Raw genomic sequence first — 20,226 nt, forward strand, 5'->3', positions numbered from 1 at the left:
GACCAATACAATATGGCCTGCTGTGATCAGTTACGGCACATTTTCCCCTCCACTGGCTAATAACAGGTCCATCAAGTTCACATCCGCTTTAGGCTACTTTCACACTAGCGGCACGGACCTCCGGCAGGCTGTTCCGTCGGGTGAACAGCCTATCGGATCCGTCCTGCCGCTAGTGACCGTGTGCCTCCGGACTGCCGTTCCGTCCCCATTGACTATAATGGGGGCGGAGTTCCGGCGAGGTACGGCAGCGCACGGCGAGAGGCTGCCGGAATAATTGTCAGACATGTCGTAGTTTTATTCCGGCAGCCTCTAGCCGTGCCTCGCCGGAACTCCGCCCCCATTATAGTCAACGGGGACGGAGCGGCAGTCCGGGGGCACACGGTCACTAGTGGCAGGACGGATCCGACAGGCTGTTCACCCAACGGAATAGCCTGCCGGAGGTCCATGCCGCTAGTGTGAAAGTAGCCTTAGAGATCCCGATAGGAGCCTCCAATTCAGATTTTGTCAAAATTGTTGAAAAGAAAAAGAATTAGTACAGAGCAATTTTATCTGGTTTGAAAACGTGAAGGACTCCATCATAGTCAACGAGGCCCGACGGGCACCACTGTGCCAGTCCTCTGACGGATCTGGCGGCTGCCATCATTTCCAGGTCCGGTAATGTATCATCCTCCACATACAGGACCCACCTGTCATCCAGGACAGTGACTATTTCACCGGCTTTGAACGTCAGCTCATTATCCTCCGCAGCTTCAAAGTCGTAGATGGCCTGCACCTTCCGACCTTCGGGCTTGTGATTGGACAAGAAGCTGGTGCTCGGGTAGATGCTGGACACTGCACCCGGCTGTTTCTGTTCTTTCAGCGATAATTCAATAGCTAGAATGGAACAGGAGAGACAGAGTGAGAACTCCACAGCGATGTCCTGGGCGGCCTGACTCCGTCCCCTTTCCTTCACTTAGGTTTCCTATTTCGATTCAGGGAAAATGTTTCTTATCCAAGTTGAAGAATTATACCCTGCACCACGTCCGTATACTATTACTTATAGACAAGGCCTATGCATGCACAGAAATAATACGGCCCTGTAGTCAGACTCTGTAAGTCTCCCGAAAGCTTTGACAAATTGACTTGTTTATTAAGTTAAAGAGCATCTGTCAGCAGGTCAGTCCTATTAAACCCGGTATATGGCCTGTAAGGATTTGAAATCTGTGGCGTGTTAGAGAAATCTGCCCATGAGGAGTTCGGAGCACCAAGGGGGGTGCGTCTAGCCCCTCGGAGCACCACATGACCATTGCTCTTCCCTCTTAGTCACTTCTCCTTGAGTGGCAGGACCAGACAATGTCTTCCTGCCTGGTCCTGTAATGCCAAATCAGCGCATGCACAGCTCTGATCTCAGCAGGCTTTCCCTGATGCAGAGATCCGAACTTACTGATAGCCTATCCTCAGGATTAGGGAGGGCTCGACTCCTCTGATCAGCTGTTGGAAGGGGCCGCAGCACTCAGCTAAAAGTTGCAGCCTCTTCCTCGGCCTGTGACGTCACGTCCATCACTCGCATGGCCTTTGTGCAGCTCAGTCCTATTTAAAGGGGTTGTCCAGGATTAGAAAAACATGGTGGACATCTTCCAAAAACCGCATCACCCCTGCCCATAGGTGGGGTGTGGTACTGCAACTAAGGCTCAGACATTCACTTCAATGGAGATGAGATGTAATACCACACACCACCTATGGACAGGGGTGGTGCCGTTTCTGGAAGAAAGCAGCCATGTAGTTCTAATCCTGGACAACCCCTTTAAGGGTCCATTCATACGTCCATGTGTGTTTTGCGGATCCGTAAAACACGGACACCGGAAATGTGCGTTCCGCATCGCCGGCACTTATAGAATATGCCTTTGCGGACAAGAATAGGGCATGTTCTATTTTTTTTCGGTAATGGGAATGCGGACCCGGAAGTGTGGGTCCGCATTTTCGGATCGGAGCCGCACATCATGCGGCCCCATAGAAATAAAATGGGTCCGCAATTCCGTTCCGCAAAATGCAGAGCGGAATTGCGGATATGTGAATGGAGCCTAAGTGAATAAGATGACGCTGTAATACCAAGTCACTATACAATGTACGGCTATGTGCTTAGTATAACTTCTTTAAAACAGCTGATCGGTGGGGATGCCGGGAGGAGAACTCCAATCTATCAGATACTGATGGCCAATCCAGAGGATAGTTCCTTGATATGCAAGTCCTGGACAACCCCTTTAACTTCACAATCCAGGTTATCAAGATGAGACAAGCCCTTTAAGCCACCCCAAACCAAATTATCTCCAAACTTCTAGGTATATTACATCATAAAGAGGGGTCAAATTAGGCCCAGAGCCTGTTTAGTAGACACAATGTTGAATGCATGCTTGTAAGACTTAGTGGACAGAGTATACCTGTGTGTATAGTTCATGGCATCACTTGCAAACTCTTTTTGCTAGTAATGTTATTTAATACTTTGTAATGTACCCAGTATAGTTTTGTATGGATCTCTCAGAGTTAACAATCCTGACTCTGCCCCTGCAGGAAGTTAGAGGAGGGACTTAGGTCCCGGTAAAGTTGGCAGAGGAAGTGAGAGGTTGTGACGTGCTCACCTCTTAGAGTACTAGGCCTAAGCACAAGAAAACCATCACTATCTCAGAGATCTACAGAGAGAGAACCATCTCGATTTCTTAGTACTCCAAGGAAAAGAGAAAGGAAAGAACGAAGAAGGTCCAGAATCCGCATGGCCGAGTGTTGGAGTCAGTCTGTAAGGCAGATACTTTACTGCAGTGAGAGAGACATTGCTAAGACACTCTTCACACTTGGACAAGGTCCTGACCAACCATATCTCAATCCTGCACCCATCAGCTGAGAACTAGACTCGATTAGCAAGAACCTTATTGCCAGCCTTAGAGTCTGTTGAAAAAGACTTTTGAAAAAATGGAGCAAAGTAGTACTACAATCCCCATCATGGCCTATACCGCTACCTAGGAAGATTTGCACTGTGAATTGTTTGAAACGGTGTTTCGATAACGTAGGATGTACTACAACCCCCATTCTAAAAAGAGACTTCATTCATTTTCTACCTCTGACCTAGTTACTGACTCCTGCACCATATGCCAGCCACTGCCCCTAAACTACCCGCCCCCCCTGCCTTGCACCCGCACCAAAACCCACAACACCAAGTGCTCCCCAACTACCATCGGGCAGGATCCCCAACATCCTGGTGTGCCCTCCAGTTACTGTCCTGGCCCTAGAGAGCACTGGTGTGAGGACTGTCCACTGTGAATAAGGGCTTCTTGTATAATGTCCATACATCTTTATGAGACAACCCCTTTACATACATTTTCTGTTCAGCCATTTCTTGGTCTGCCTAGCAATGCAGGGATAAAGCGAACGAGCAATATACCAGCGCACCGCCGGAATTATCCGGGAGTCTGGGAAAGGAGCTATAAGAGCTGCAGCGCCATCACCTGATAACATCTAGTAATAACATGGAAATGGCTGAACACAAGGAAAAATAGCTGTAGTAACTTTTAGATGACTTTTCAGGATCTACACAATATTTTGTCATTATGTGACGTGTACTATGTATTTTGACCATTGTTCCCCCTCCGTAGGCTCCTTCTATGACTGTCAGTTTTCCCCGAGCTAGTAGGTGGAGACTAGCTGCTATGAAGTCTCCAAAAGACCCCACACAGAGAAGACGAGATCCTGTACTCCATCGCATACACACAAACAGCTGCATGGAAGACATTACACAGCAGTACCGAGATGTGAATCCAGCACTGGGGTGAGGTAGGACGCTTACTACAGTCCGCAGTGTCTCTCTGCCTCTGTCTCACTCTATCAGCTCCTCATTCTCCCCTCTAAAGACTTCTTTGGGCAGCTCCCTCCGTGAGCTGACAATACATCGTCTCTAAGGTTGGGTTTAAAGGGCTTCTGTCACCCCACTAAAGTGATTTTTTTTTTTTGGGCTAGTGAAATTAGTTATATTGCGATATATGACAATATAATTGTGTTACTTACTTTGATCCAGCAGTTTCTGCAAAAAACAAAGTTTTATAATATGTAAATTCGGTCTCTACCAGCAAGTAGGGCGGCTACTTGCTGGTAGCTGCTGCAGAAATCCGCCCCCTCGTCGTGTTGATTGACAGGGCCAGCCGGGATCTCCTCCTCCGGCCAGCCCTGTCGGCATTTCAAAAATCGCGCGCCTGTGTTGATTCGGCGCAGGCGCTCTGAGATGAGGAGGCTCGTCTCCTCAGCACTCCCTCAGTGCGCCTGCGCCGATGACGTCTTCTATTTCGGTGATGTCATCGGCGCAGGCGCACTGAGGGAGTTCTGAGGAGACGAGCCTCCTCATCTCAGAGCGCCTGCGCCGAATCAGCACAGGCGCGCGATTTTTCAAATGCCGACAGGGCCGGCCGGAGGAGGAGATCCCGGCTGGCCCTGTCAATCAACACGACGAGGGGGCGGATTTCTGCAGCAGCTACCAGCAAGTAGCCGCCCTACTTGCTGGTAGAGACCGAATTTACATATTATAAAACTTTGTTTTTTGCAGAAACTGCTGGATCAAAGTAAGTAACACAATTATATTGTCATATATCGCAATATAACTAATTTCACTAGCCCAAAAAAAAAAAAATCACTTTAGTGGGGTGACAGAAGCCCTTTAAGCAGCAAATTGAGGGTGAATGGTCAGTGCAGAAAGTGGGGGGTGGGGGGGCTGATAAGTGAAGAAAGAGACATTTTTCTTTAATAAGGTATATTACAAAGTTTGCTATATTCACTTGTTCTATTAATTTATGCAGACTTTGTTAAAAGCACAGTAGCTCTGCTCCATAAAAGAGGCTTTCCCAATTGAAAATACTTTTCCCGTACACATAACCTCTAAAGATGACACCATATACTAATACCACACGTCAATGTAGGCCCAGAATTACTAGCCTTTTGCAAGATCTTCCTCCTCTTTCTTGGTGGCTACAGTACCAGGGTCTTTAGCCACCAACGCAGGGCTGGCTTTAGCTTGTTCTGCTGCCTGTAAAATGAACACATAAGACAGATATGTGGGAAATGTTGCACAGCATGCCACAGAAAAGTAGCTGGTTCTGTTTTAATGTCTCAGAAGGAAACACACCAGACTCCTGCACTGGGTTCACACTTTGCATAATTGTTCTGAAAACACATTGAAGTTCTGCAACCAAGTCAATGGGGTTTTAACAGGTCACAGTTAGAAACCAGAATAAAACATGCAACTGATGCTAGGCATCTTATTTATTTTATTTTATTGCAAATTTTGGTGTAAAATTATAGGTTACATAGTTATGTTGTTAATAAGGTTGAAAAAAGACATAGTCCATCAAGTTCAACCAAGGGATAGGGGAGGATGCGAATCCCAGAAGGAAGTGAGACTCAGATTTCTACACGTTATCATAAGCATTAAAAGGGGTTCTCAGGGAATTAAGAAAATGAAAATACTTAAAATATTACTTTATTATTAATATATTCCCAAATAACTTTAGTTAATTATAATGGCTCATTTTGTCTAAAGAACAATCATTAGGAGGGTAAAAAATTGCCGCCGTCCTATTAGTACACATAGAACCTGTCCTAATCACACAGGAGGACAAGTTACTTCACAACACTGAGGTAAAGAGCTGCCTCATCTTCCTCTCTCCTCTGCTTGGCAGGGATTATGCTGAATATGCTATATCCTGAATAAAGCGAATAGGATCTTCAGCTAAATCTCTGTGGGAATGGAGTTCATGAGGAGACATGACGTACAGAGGACGGACAGGACAGACTGTGGTAATGGAGACTGCATACAAGAGCTGCTACTCATTACCCACATTCTCACCCTCCTCTCTGAACTTCATGAACTCCATTCCTACCGGAATTCAGCGGAAGATCTTATCAGCTGCATTCAGGATCACAATCCATGACAAGGAGGTAGAGCAGAGAGGAGGAGGAGGAGGCAGCTCTTTAGCTCAGTGTTGTGAAGTAAATTGTCCTGCTGTGTGATTAGGACAGGTTGTGTGTGTACTAAAAGGGCGGCAGCAATTTTATTTCTCCTAATGATTGCTTCCTACGAGCCATTATAAATAATGAAAGGTATTTGGGAATATATTTATAATAAAGTAATATTGAAGTATTTTCATGTTCTAAATTCCTGGAGAACCCTTTTGGCATTTAATTTTAAGAATTTTCTAAACCCTTGTTAAAACTGTCAAATGTTCCTGCTGTGACCAGGTCCTGAGGATAAAAACTGATGCTTCTGGAGACTGAACTTTTTCTTGTCCAGTCAGTGCCCCCTTGTCTTTTGAGGGCATTTAACATAGAACAGCCTTTCTCCATATTTTTTGTATGGCCCATTCATATTTGTATAGGTTAATCATGCCCCCCCCCCCCCCTTAGACGTCTCTTCTCAAGACTAAATACATTTAATTATTTTAATATTTCTTCATAACTAAGACCCTCCATGCCCCTTATCAGTTTAGTTGCTCTCCTCTGTACTTTTTCCAGCTCCAGAGCATCCTTTCTATGGACTGGTGCCCAGAACTGGACTGCATATTCCAGATGAGGCCGCACCAACGCTTTGAAAAGTGGTAATATTACATCCCTGTCCCGCGAGACCATGCCTATATCCTGGCAGCCTTAGAAGCAGCTTATTGACACTGTATGCAGTTATTTAATCTACGGTCTACAAGGACACCCAAATTCTTCTCTATAAGTGACTCTCCCAGTGTTACATCCTCTAGGACATATGATGCAGAGAGATTATTACTACCAAGTTGCAGAACTTTACATTTATCCACATTGCACCTCATTTGCCAGTTTGATGCCCAAACACTCGGAGTGCCCAAGACATTCTCCATAGACTGCACAGTACTACATAGCTTGGTGTAATCTGAAAAGATAGAAACAGCGCTATTAATCCCATCCACGATATCATCCCCTATACCTGCGATCCAACGGCAGGGAAGGTCACTCCTTGCTCCTTCAGATTCTTAATCATGGCTGAAATGAGACTGAGTTGCGGGTCGTTCTTGAAATCGTCAGCCCATTCTACCATCAGTGCTTTTAACTTTTCACAGACTTTTGGGTGTCCCTGTAATAGAATAAAAATATCTTGATTCTCTCACAATTATAAAATATGAAATTACTTATTATCCTGCTAATGTACCCATAAAAACAACGTACCTAAAAGACCTAACACACTTACGGTACATTAAAGGCTGTGGGCAATTTTATTTTACGATTTATGCATTTGACTCATTTTGGCCTAAACATCAATATTTAAAAAAACATTTCAGCTATTTTTGTGCTACATGGGGTTAAAAATGTGTCTAGCTGCAGAATGTCGCTCAAGCGGACGGCTCTTTTCATTATAACTAAGCTCTTATCAAACGCTTAAGAATATGGTTTAAATGTGTGTTTATGAGGTCAGGAGATAAGGCCTCACAAGAGCTGTCAGAACTCAGTTGTTCATAGCCTTTATATGGAAAGTATATCTTAAAAAAACATTGCACTAGGTTCTCATTATAAACATTTTTGGTGTTTTTTTTTAACCACTTCAAACCCCCCTAGCTGAAACACCCTTAATGACCAGGCCACTTTTTACACTTCTGCACTACACTACTTTCACCGTTTATCGCTCGGTCATGCAACTTACCACCCAAATGAATTTTACCTCCTTTTCTTTTCACTAATAGAGCTTTCATTTGGTGGTATTTCATTGCTGCTGACATTTTTACTTTTTTTGTTATTAATCAAAATTTAACGATTTTTTTGCAAAAAAATGACATTTTTCACTTTCAGTTGTAAAATTTAGCAAAAAAAAAACATCCATATATAAATTTTTCGCTAAATTTATTGTTCTACATGTCTTTGATAAAAAAATAAATAAAATTGTTTGGGTAAAAGTTATAGCGTTTACAAACTATGGTACAAAAATGTGAATTTCCGCTTTTTGAAGCAGCTCTGACTTTCTGAGCACCTGTCATGTTTCCTGAGGTTCTACAATGCCCAGACAGTACAAACACCCCACAAATGACCCCATTTCGGAAAGTAGACACCCTAAGGTATTCACTGATGGGCATAGCGAGTTCATAGAACTTTTTTTTTTTTTTTTTACAAGTTAGCGGAAAATGATTTTTTTTTTTTCTTACAAAGTCTCATATTCCACTAACTTGTGACAAAAAATAAAAACTTCCATGAACTCACTATGCCCATCACAAAATACCTTGGGGTGTCTTCTTTCCAAAATGGGGTCACTTGTGGGGTAGTTATACTGCCCTGGCATTTTAGGGGCCCAAATGTGTGGTAAGTAGTTTGAAATCAAAATCTGTAAAAAATGACCGGTGAAATCCGAAAGGTGCTCTTTGGAATGTGGGCCCCTTTGCCCACCTAGGCTGCAAAAAAGTGTCACACATCTGGTATCGCCGTACTCAGGAGAAGTTGGGGAATGTGTTTTGGGGTGTCATTTTACATATACCCATGCTGGGTGAGAGAAATATCTTGGCAAAAGACAACTTTTCCAATTTTTTTATACAAAGTTGGCATTTGACCAAGATATTTATCTCACCCAGCATGGGTATATGTAAAATGACACCCCAAAACACATTGCCCAACTTCTCCCGAGTACGGTGATACCACATGTGTGACACTTTTTTTGCAGCCTAGGTGGGCAAAGGGGCCCACATTCCAAAGAGCACCTTTAGGATTTCACCAGCCATTTTTTACAGATTTTGATTTCAAACTACTTACCACACATTAGGGCCCCTAAATTGCCAGGGCAGTATAAGTACGCCACAAGTTAGTGGAATATGAGACTTTGTAAGAAAAAATAAATAAAAAATAAAATAAAAATAATAATAATAATAATAAATCATTTTCCGCTAACTTGTGACCAAAAAAAAATAAAAAATTCTAGGAACTCGCCATGCCCCTCACGGAATACCTTGGGGTGTCTTCTTTCCAAAATGGGGTCACTTGTGGGGTAGTTATACTGCCCTGGCATTCTAGGGGCCCTAATGTGTGGAAAGTAGTTTGAAATCAAAATGTGTAAAAAATGCCCTGTGAAATCCGAAAGGTGCTCTTTGGAATGTGTGCCCCTTTGCCCACCTAGGCGGCAAAAAAGTGTCACCCATCTGGTATCACCGTACTCAGGAGAAGTTGGGGAATGTGTTTTGGGGTGTCATTTTACATATACCCATGCTGGGTGAGAGAAATATCTTTGTATAAAAAAATGGGAAAAGTTGTCTTTTGCCAAGATATTTCTCTCACCCAGCATGGGTATATGTAAAATGACACCCCAAAACACATTCCCCAACTTCTCCTGAGTACGGCGATACCAGATGTGTGACACTTTTTTGCAGTCTAGATGCGCAAAGCGGCCCAAATTCCTTTTAGGAGGGCATTTTTAGACATTTGGATCCCAGACTTCTTCTCACGCTTTCGGGCCCCTAAAATGCCAGGGCAGTATAACTACCCCACATGTGACCCCATTTTGGAAAGAAGACACCCCAAGGTATTCAATGAGGGGCATGGCGAGTTCATAGAATTTTTATTTTTTTTGGCACAAGTTAGCGGAAATTGATTTTTTTTGTATTTTCTCACAAAGTCTCCCTTTCCGCTAACTTGGGACAAAAATTTCAATCTGTCATGGACTCAATATGCCCCTCACGGAATACCTTGGGGTGTCTTCTTTCCGAAATGGGGTCACATGTGGGGTATTTATACTGCCCTGGCATTTTAGGGGCCCAAATGCGTGAGAAGAAGTCTGGAATATAAATGTCTAAAAATTTTTACGCATTTGGATTCAGTGAGGGGTATGGTGAGTTCATGTGAGATTTTATTTTTTGACACAAGTTAGTGGAATATGAGACTTTGTAAGAAAAAAAAAAAACATATTCCGCTAACTTGGGCCTAAAAAAAATGTCTGAATGGAGCCTTACAGGGGGGTGATCAGGGAGTGTATATGGGGTGATCACCCCCCTGTAAGGCTCCATTCAGACGTCCGTATGATTTTTACGGCTCCACGGATACATGGATCGGATCCACAAAACACATACGGACGTCTGAATGGAGCCTTACAGGGGGGGTGATCAATGACAGGGGGGTGATCAGGGAGTCTATATGGGTGATCACCCCCTTGTCATTGATCACCCCCCTGTAAGGCTCCATTCAGACGTCCGTATGTGTTTTGCGGATCCGATCCATGTATCCGTGGAGCCGTAAAAATCATACGGACGTCTGAATGGAGCCTTACAGGGGGGTGATCAATGACAGGGGGGTGATCAGGGAGTCTATATGGGGTGATCAGGGGTTCATAAGGGGTTAATAAGCGACAGGGGGGGTGTAGTGTAGTGGTGTTTGGTGCTACTTTACTGAGCTACCTGTGTCCTCTGGTGGTCGATCCAAGCAAAAGGGACCACCAGAAGACCAGGTAGCAGGTATATTAGACGCTGTTATCAAAACAGTGTCTAATATACCTGTTAGGGGGTTAAAAAAATAAATAAAAAAAATCGCATCTCCAGCCTGCCAGCGAACGATCGCCGCTGGCAGGCTGGAGATCCACTCGCTTACCTTCCGATCCTGTGAACGCGCGCGCCTGTGTGCGCATGTTCACAGGAAATCTCGGCTCACGCGAGATGACGCGTATATGCGTCGCTGAGCGCAGAGCTGCCGCCTCCGGACCGCGATCCTGCGTTAGGCGGTCCGGAGGCGGTTAAATAAGATTATCCATAAGAAAATATTTTAATATTCCAGGGTTCACACTGGCTACTAGAGAAATTTGAATAGGTTAACGTTTTCCTTTTCTGCAGTACAGCTTTGCCGTGTAGACTGGGACATTGTCGACAGTTTTTTTCAGCAAACTGCATTTTTGGCTTTTGTAATGCGAGATGAATGTTGAGAGAAATAACAGTTGGTGGAATGAGCATTCATCTGATATGGGGTTGCCCTATGATATAATCGTATCCGATTGGTAAGGGTACTACTGCTGGGATCCCCAACGATCATGAAAACAGGGTTCTTGAGTTCCCCCGAAATTATGGAGCAATGGTCGAGCATACAGGTGAAACTCGAAAATCGTGCAAAAGTCCATTTATTTCAGTAATGCATATTAAAAGGAATTGCATTAATGCAGCTTAAAATTAGAATTTTGTGAAAAGGTTCAATATTCTAGGATCAAAGTGTCACCCTCTCGTCAGCTAATTAATCCATACCCCCTTAGCAAAGGGGACCTGAGATTGTGACTTTGGGGTTTTCATAAGTTGAAAGCCATAATCATCCAAATTATAACAAATAAAGGCTTGAAATACCTCACTTTGCATGTAATGAGTCTCATATGTTAGTTTCGCCTTTGAAGTTGCATTACTGAAATAAATGAACTTTGCACGATATTCTAATTTTTCGAGTTTCACCTGTATGTGTGGTTTCATTCATTCTCTATGGGACTGCAATGGCTGCTCTTGGGTCTCTCTAGCAGTCCGTGGAGAAGGAATGGAGCAGGAGCTGCATGCCTGACCTCCTCTCTAATCATTCGGGAAACTCAGGACCCCCCTTCTTGTGATCAGCGAGGGTCCCAGCAGTATGTCCTCTGGATACCTTAGGTTTGATATAAAGTCCACTACTTGTCACGTGCAGCTGTTTAGTCAATCAAAGTAAAGTTTGCAAATCTATCAATCCCAGGATAGGTCATCAACATGAGATCGGTGGGGGGGTCCGACTCCAGGCATCACCAGTAATCAGCTGTTTAAAGGGGTTGTGGTGCTTGTGCGAGAGCCGCTTTCTCTTCAATATTACCTGCGCGGTGTCTTTGTAGCAGCAGCACAGTAAGTACATGCAAATGAGCCATGTACAAGCACCCTATTAATATGGGCATGTAACTGGCTTTTAATGGTCAACCTTTCAGGGATTTTCCGTTTTTGTGCCTCCATTTTTATTTTTCCAGGGCCATAACCTTTTTTATTTTTCCGTTCACATAGCCATATGAGAGCTTGTTTTTTTTGCGGGACTAGATTGTACTTTCTAATGGTGGATTTTACTGTTCCATACAATGAAGTCGGAAGATTTTTTTCCTTTGCATCACCATATTCTGACCCTCATAACTTTATATTCAAGTCTACAGAGCAGTTTGAGGGCTCATTTTTTCTCACTGGACGATCTGTACTTTCCATTGATACTATGTTGGGGTGTGTATGACTTTTTAATCACTTGCGCCCCAAAAAATGTATTTTATAAAAAGTGAAGGGACCAAAAAAATAAAAAAAGTGGCAAATCGGCCATTTGGATTTTTTCCCCCTCATTACGCCGTATGGGAAAAATATTTTAAAATGTTAACAGTACAGGCGTTTTCGAATGTGATGATGCCCATTATGTTTATCTTTAGATTTATTTTTAAATATATTTTTAATAGAAAGAGGGCAAATTAGAATTTTTATATTTGAATATTTACATTTTTTTTCCACTTTTTAAAAAGTTCCATAGGCAGGGAACATGGCTGGCTCACAATATTCAGCAAGTATTTTTACTTAAGATATATGGTATGCATAAAAACATTTAAAATCACATAGAAACAAACAATGTATTATAAATCCCCCAGATAGTATTCACAATATAAAATAATAAATATTAAAAATAAAAATAATGCGGTTGTATGCTAGTATTTGGGGGTTTGTTTTGGGTTTCACCGATATTTCATCTAATATGGGCAGATGATATTATGTCCGTGCCTATTTGTTGCGGTCTTATTCACGTAAATGCTGTTTGTAACTTTAGGCACTTATATGAGTGTCAAAATTAGGCTGCTGGGCATAGTCACCCTATTGGGTAATTAAAGCAATTCAGACTAGCAGGTTGCGGTTAAGGCCGTTTATGTGCAATAAATAATTACCCAATAGGGTGACTGTGCCCAGCAGCCTAATTTTGACACGCATACAACCGCATTATTTTTATTTTTTATATTTTATGCTTGAGCTCCGCATTGTAGAAGGACCAGTTTTATAGATTTATGAATTTATTGTGAATACTATCCGGGGGATTTATAATACATTGTTTGTTTCTATGCGATTAAATGTTTTTATGCATATATTTTAAGTAAAAATACTTGCTGAATATTGTAAGCCAGCCATTTTTTGTGCATATTTGTTTTGACTTTCCAGACTGGTGGGTGACCCGTAGGCCAAGCTCTAATTAATCGGTGAGCGTCCGCAATTTTTGTACAGTGGCTCCGCTTAGGAACATGGCTGTGGCAGCCTTGGATCGTTCAGGAGAACTGGGGGCTGCTGGAGGAAATTAACAGATCCCCCAATCGCCACTAGGGGAGCTGTTGCAGGCCCAGGAGTGGTCATAGTTGACCATGGCACTAGGGGTTAAAGGGGTTATCCAGGAAAAGATATTTATGACTTATCCTCAGGATAGGTCACCAGTATCAGATCTGTGGGAATCCGACACCAGGGACCCCCACGATCATCTGTTAGAAGAGGCCTTGAGCACCGCAGCCTCTTCCTAGGCCAATGATGTCACTGTACATCGGTCACATGGCCTAGGCGCAGTTTAGCCTCATTCAAGTCAATGGGGCTGAGCTGCAATACCAAGCACTGCCACTATACGATGCACAGCGCTGTGCTTGGAAAGCTGCCGGGAGCCTGCATCGCTCACCACAGCTCAGGGGAGGGCGGTAGCTCCGTGAAAACAGCTGATCGGCAGGGGTGCCAGGACTCTTTAAATGTCTTAAAAAGGGTTACATTTTTAAAACCGCACACGCCAGGTGGCTATGGCGCCCATAGTGCTTGTGAGTGGGCTCCATCTTTAAAAGCCCAGCCAGCGCCATACATCTGGCCCAGAGTTGGACCCCCACAGATCTGATATTGACAACTGAGGATAGGTTATCAATATGCGATTCCCAGAAAACCCCTTTAATTGGTCATGTAACGTGTCTTCCATAGGGCAAAATGTAACGCAATGGGTCGGGTAGCATCCCGTCTTGACGTGCAGCACATAGACCTGCCAAGTGAATGCGGGTGTGACGATGTGAGAACATGCATTTCTCTGCACATGTTCTTGTCTTCAGGTATGTAGACTTAGGCTAGGTCTTCACGATGACAATAAGTCACGTGACAGGGGACAACTACACTGCAACATTTGTCGCGCAACATTTTGTTGCAGCAATGTTGCGCGACAATTTTTATAATGGCAGTCTATGGTGTCGCACCGTGCCTGCATCTCGAATGGATTTTCTGCGACTGTTGCGTCGCAGTATGTTCGCAGTGCGACACCATAGACTGCCATTATAAAAATTGTCACGCGACATTGGTGCAACAAAATGTCGCGTGACAAATGTCGTCGTGTAGACCTAGCCTTACAGGGGTCAGACTGATCTCATACAGAAAACATACATCCGCGTGACTGGATGAACAAAGTGCAAACACCTACAGAGATAATGGAGGAGAGCGGCGGTCTCACCTTATTTAACACACTGCTGACCTCACTTGCAAAGTCTCTGGAGCAAACTTCTAAGTGAAATATCTTCCCGCAGTTTGACACACAAGCCCCAAGCAGCTGAAATATAAAAAGGACAAAAGAATTAGAATTACTGACAGCACCTAATATAAAGCATTCCAAAAGAGGTAGATTTGGGCATTTATTTATTTTTTACTAGATTACCAATGTATGGAATAGACTCGTCTACTAAACAGTTCCATAGTTTTTTTCCGTTCTACTACCTAGAGGACACTCTTTGGAGCTTTCTCGGCATACAGGCTAACCCGAGATCACAAATATGATGTGAACTTAGCCCAAGATAAACTGAATGCTTCATGGAGTGCATTAAACATTTACAGCCCTTAAAAACTGCTCAAATATCATTGAAGATGGTTTTAGGTGCAATGACACATTATACATAGTGGACACATAATATACAGTCAGGTCCATAAATATTGAGACATCGACACAATTCTATCATTTTTGGCTCTATACACCACCACAATGGATTTGAAATGAAACGAACAAGATGTGCTTTACCTGCAGACTGTCAGCTTTAGGCCTCATGCACACGACAGTTTTTTTTCACGGCCCGCAAAAACTGGGTCCGTGGGTCCGTGATCCGTGACCGTTTTTTCGTCCGTGGGTCTTCCTTGATTTTTGGAGGATCCACGGACATGAAAAAAAAGTCGTTTTGGCGTCCGCCTGGCCGTGCGGAGCCAAACGGATCCGTCCTGAATTACAATGCAAGTCAATAGGGACGGATCCGTTTGAAGTTGACACAATATGGTGCCATTTCAAACGGATCCGTCCCCATTGACTTTCAATGTAAAGTCTGGAGTTCTTTTATACCATCGGATTGGAGTTTTCTCCAATCCGATGGTATATTTTATCTTGAAGCGTCCCCATCACCATGGGAACGCCTCTATGTTAGAATATACTGTCGGATATGAGCTACATCGTGAAAATCAGATCCGACAGTATATTCTAACACAGAGGCGTTCCCATGGTGATGGGGACGCTTCAGGTTAGAATATACTGAAAAACTGTGTACATGACTGCCCCCTGCTGCCTGGCAGGTGCTGCCAGGCAGCAGGGGGCAGACCCCCCCCCCCTGTTTTTAACTCATTGGTGGCCAGTGCGGCCGCCCCCCCCCCCTCCCTCCCCTGTGCGGCCGCCCCCCCCCCCTCCCTCCCCTGTAGTAAACTCGTTGGTGTCCAGTGGGCCCCCCCTCCCTCCCCTGTAGTTAACTCGTTGGTGGCCAGTGGGCCCCCCCTCCGTCCGCTATAGATAACTCATTGGTGTCCAGTGGGCCCCCCCTCCGTCCGCTATAGATAACTCATTGGTGTCCAGTGGGCCCCCCCTCCCTCCGCTGTAGATAACTCGTTGGTGGCCAGTGGGCCCTCTCCCCTCCCTCCCCCTCCTAATTAAAATCGCCCCCCTATCATTGGTGGCAGTGGTGAGTACTGATCGGAGTCCCAGTGTAATCGCTGGGGCTCCGATCGGTAACCATGGCAACCGGGACGCTACTGCAGTCCCGGTTGCCATGGTAGCTTAGCAATTTGTAGAAGCTTCATACTTACCTGAAGAGCTGCGATGTCTGTGACCGGCCGGGAGCTCCTCCTACTGGTAAGTGAAAGGTCTGTGCGGCGCATTGCTTATAGCGCAGACCTGTCACTTACCAGTAGGAGGAGCTCCCGGCCGGTCACAGACATCGCTGCTCTTCAGGTAAGTATAAAGCTTCTACAAATTGCTAAGCTACCATGGCAACCGGGACTGCAGTAGCGTCCCGGTTGCCATGGTTACCGATCGGAGCCCCAGCGATTACACTGGGACTCCGATCGGTACTCACCACTGCCACCAATGATAGGGGGGCGATTTTAATTAGGAGGGGGTGGGAGGGGAGAGGGCCCACTGGCCACCAATGAGTTATCTATAGCGGACGGAGGGGGGGCCCACTGGCCACCAATGAGTTATCTATAGCGGACGGAGGGGGGGCCCACTGGCCACCAATGAGTTATCTATAGCGGACGGAGGGGGGGCCCACTGGACACCAATGAGTTATCTATAGCGGACGGAGGGGGGGCCCACTGGACACCAATTAGTTAACTACAGGGGAGGGAGGGGGGGCTGGCTACCAAGAAGTTAACTACAGGGGAGGAGGGGGGGGGGGGGGGGCGGCCGCACTGGCCACAAATGAGTTAAAAACAGGGGGGGGGGGGGTCTGCCCCCTGCTGCCTGGCAGCAGGGGGGCAGTCATGTACACAGTTTTTCAGTATATTCTAACCTGAAGCGTCCCCATCACCATGGGAACGCTTCTGTGTTAGAATATACTGTCGGAAATGAGTTTTCACGAAGTGAAAACTTAGATCAGAAAAAGCTTTTATGCAGACGGATCTTCGGATCCGTCTGTATGAAAGCAACCTACGGCCACGGATCACGGACACGGATGCCAATCTTGTGTGCATCCGTGTTCTTTCACGGACCCATTGACTTGAATGGGCCCGTGAACCGTTGGCCGTGAAAAAAATAGGACAGGTTATATTTTTTTCACGGCCTCGAAACACGGGTCACGGGCGCGGTGTAAAAACGGTGCACAAGCCGAGTTTTCTACGGCCCCATTGAAAGTCAATGGAGCCGCAGAAAAAAACGGAAAACGGCACAACGGCCACGGGTGCACACAACGGTCGTGTGCATGAGGCCTTAATTTGAGGGTATTTACATCCAAATCAGGTGAATGGTGTAGGAATTACAACCGTTTGCATATGTGCCTCCCACTTGTTAAGGGACCAAAAGTAATGGGACAGAATAATAATCCTAAATCAAACTTTCACTTTTTAATACTTGGTTGCAAATCCTTTGCAGTCAATTACAGCCTGAAGTCTGGAACGCATAGACATCACCAGACGCTGGGTCTCATCCCTGGTGATGCTCTGCCAGGCCTCTACTGCAACTGTCTTCAGTTCCTGCTTGTTCTTGGGGCATTTTCCCTTCAGTTTTGTCTTCAGCAAGTGAAATGCTCAATCGGATTCGGGTCAGGTGATTGACTTGGCCATTGCATAACATTCCACTTCTTTCCCTGAAAAAAACTCTTTGTTTGCTTTTGCAGTATGCTTTGGGTCATTGTCCATCTGCAGTGTGAAGCGCCGTCCAATGAGTTCTGAAGCATTTGGCTGAATAGGAGCAGATAATATTGCCCGAAACACTTCAGAATTCATCCTGCTGCTTTTGTCAGCAGTCACATCATCAATAAATACAAGAGAACCAGTTCCATTGGCAGCCATACATGCCCACGCCATGACACTACCTCCACCATGCTTCACTGATGAGGTGGTATGCTTAGGATCATGAGCAGTTCCTTTCCTTCTCCATACTCTTCTCTTCCCATCACTCTGGTACAAGTTGATCTTGGTCTCTGTCCATAGGATGTTGTTCCAGAACTGTCAAGGCTTTTTTGGATGTCGTTTGGCAAACTCTAATCTGGCCTTCCTAGTTTTGAGGCTCACCAATGGTTTATATCTTGTGGTGAACCCTCTGTATTCACTCTGGTGAAGTCTTCTCTTGATTGTTGACTTTGACACGCATACACCTACCTCCTGGAGAGTGTTATTGATCTGGAGAACTGTTGTGAGGGGCGTTTTCTTCACCAGGGAAAGAATTCTTCGGTCATCCACCACAGTTGTTTTCCGTGGTCTTCCGGGTCTTTTGGTGTTGCTGAGCTCATCGGTGCGTTCCTTGTTTTTGAGAATGTTCCAAACAGTTGTTGTGGCCATGCCTAATGTTTTTGCTATCTCTCTGATGGGTTTGTTGTGTTTTTTCAGCCTAATGATGGCTTGCTTCACTGATAGTGACAGCTCTTTGGATCTCATCTTGAGAGTTGACAGCAACAGATTCCAAATGCAAATAGCAGACTGGAAATGACCTCTGGACCTTTATCTGCTCATTGTAATTGGGATAATGAGGGAATAACACACACCTGGCCATGGAACAGCTGAGAAGCCAATTGTCCCATTACTTTTGGTTCCTCAACAAGTGGGAGGCACATATGCAAACTGCTGTAATTCCTAGCACCGTTCACCTGATTTGGATGTAAATACCCTCAAATTAAAGCTGACAGTCTGCAGTTAAAGCACATCTTGTTTGTTTCAATTCAAATCCATTCGTGGTGGTGTATAGAGCCAAAAATGGTAGAATTGTGTCCATGTCCCAATAATTATAGACCTGGCTGTACAGCGTTCGTTCACTAGAAAATCAGAAGCTGAACTTTTACTACTGTAATCACTTTATTATTCCCTGTACCGTAACCTCCCTGTGTCCATTGTCCATGTACCGTGACCTCCCTGTGTCCATTGTCCATGTACCGTGACATCACTGTGTCCATTGTCCATGTACCGTGACATCACTGTGTCCATTGTCCATGTACCGTGACATCACAGGGTCCATTGTCCATGTACCGTGACATCACAGGGTCCATTGTCCATGTACCGTGACATAACTGTGTTAGTTACATCTGTAAGAATCACTTTGTACTCTTTCGGAGGTGTAATATAGGAGGTGAAGAATTTGCTGTTGTTCCTGAAGTTGCCCGATGGCTTCTTGGTCGCAAGAATACTATACTATAATCTGCGTTCATAGCTGGAGGACCCCGCATCAGAACCCAGGAACTTAGTTACTCCTCTGCCTCTGATCCCAGCCTCCAGCACAGGTACTTACCTATAATCATCATCCTGAGTAATTACAGATTAATAATTACAATCCTATGAAATCTCTATAACTATAAAGGTATCATAAAGACACAAGTGTCGAGAATCTGCACTTCCCTGCTTCTAATGGTGTAAGACTGCAGCCGCCTGTAGTCAGAACACTTACTGTAAGTGCTTGCATAGCCACGTGGGGGTCTTTATGGTTCACTCGCTTCATAATGGAGCGCAGACAGTCTTTAGGCCTGAAAGAAAAATTATTTCAGTCACTGCATTAAATTTCTTTTTCCTTTCCAAGTCCTTTTATTACAGACAGAGAAAGAAAGATTGTATCCGCCATATTCTCAGCATTGCTTCATGTGCATTCCCCCCCACTGCCCGGCCCACCTATAGCATGGATTACTAGGGCCTCTTTCACACGGGCGTCATGTTTTTGGCCTGGATAAGATGAGGGTGCGTTGCGGGAAAATGCGCGATTTTTCTGCACGAGTGCAAAACATTGTCATGCGTTTTGCACACACGTGAGAAAACTCGGCATGTTTGGCACCCAGACCCGAACCCGGACTTCTTCACAGAAGTTCGGGTTTGGGTTAGGTGTTGTGTAGATTGTATTATTTTCCCTTATAACATGGTTATAAAGGGAAAATGATAGCATTCTTAATACAGAATGCATAGTATAATAGGGCTGGAGGGGTTAAAAAAATAAATTAATAATAATTTAACTCCCCTTAATGCACTTGATCGCGCAGCCAGCATCTCTTCTGTCTTCTTCTTTGAGGAATAGGACATTTGATGACGTCACTGCGCTCATTACATGGTCCATCACATGATCTTTTACCATGGTGATGGAGCATGTGACGGACCATGTGATGACCACAGGTCCTTTTCCTGTACACAGCAAAGATGAAGACCGAAGAGATGCCGGCTGCGCGAGCAAGTGGATTAAGGCGAGTTATATTATTTTATTATATTTTTTTAACCCCTCCAGCGCTGTATTAGGAATGCTATTTTCCCTTATAACCATGTTATAAGGGAA

At 44.7% G+C, this 20,226-nt stretch overlaps 1 protein-coding gene across 3 annotated transcripts in view; it reads right to left on the bottom strand.

The window, feature by feature from the left end:
* Positions 1–20,226, bottom strand: part of STAM (signal transducing adaptor molecule) — a 68,383-nt gene that overhangs the window by 38,064 nt on the left and 10,093 nt on the right. For all 3 annotated transcript variants that reach the window (XM_044293352.1, XM_044293353.1, XM_044293354.1), the window contains exons 3-7: positions 19,360–19,435; positions 14,473–14,568; positions 6,965–7,111; positions 4,951–5,041; positions 687–873 (exon numbers count right to left, since the gene is read on the bottom strand). In XM_044293352.1, coding sequence (XP_044149287.1) covers positions 687–873; positions 4,951–5,041; positions 6,965–7,111; positions 14,473–14,568; positions 19,360–19,435 — 597 coding nt within the window. The remainder of the gene's footprint in view (positions 1–686; positions 874–4,950; positions 5,042–6,964; positions 7,112–14,472; positions 14,569–19,359; positions 19,436–20,226) is intronic.

This window comes from Bufo gargarizans, chromosome 5 (genome assembly GCF_014858855.1).
Source record: "Bufo gargarizans isolate SCDJY-AF-19 chromosome 5, ASM1485885v1, whole genome shotgun sequence".
Classification (NCBI taxonomy): Eukaryota; Metazoa; Chordata; class Amphibia; order Anura; family Bufonidae; genus Bufo; species Bufo gargarizans.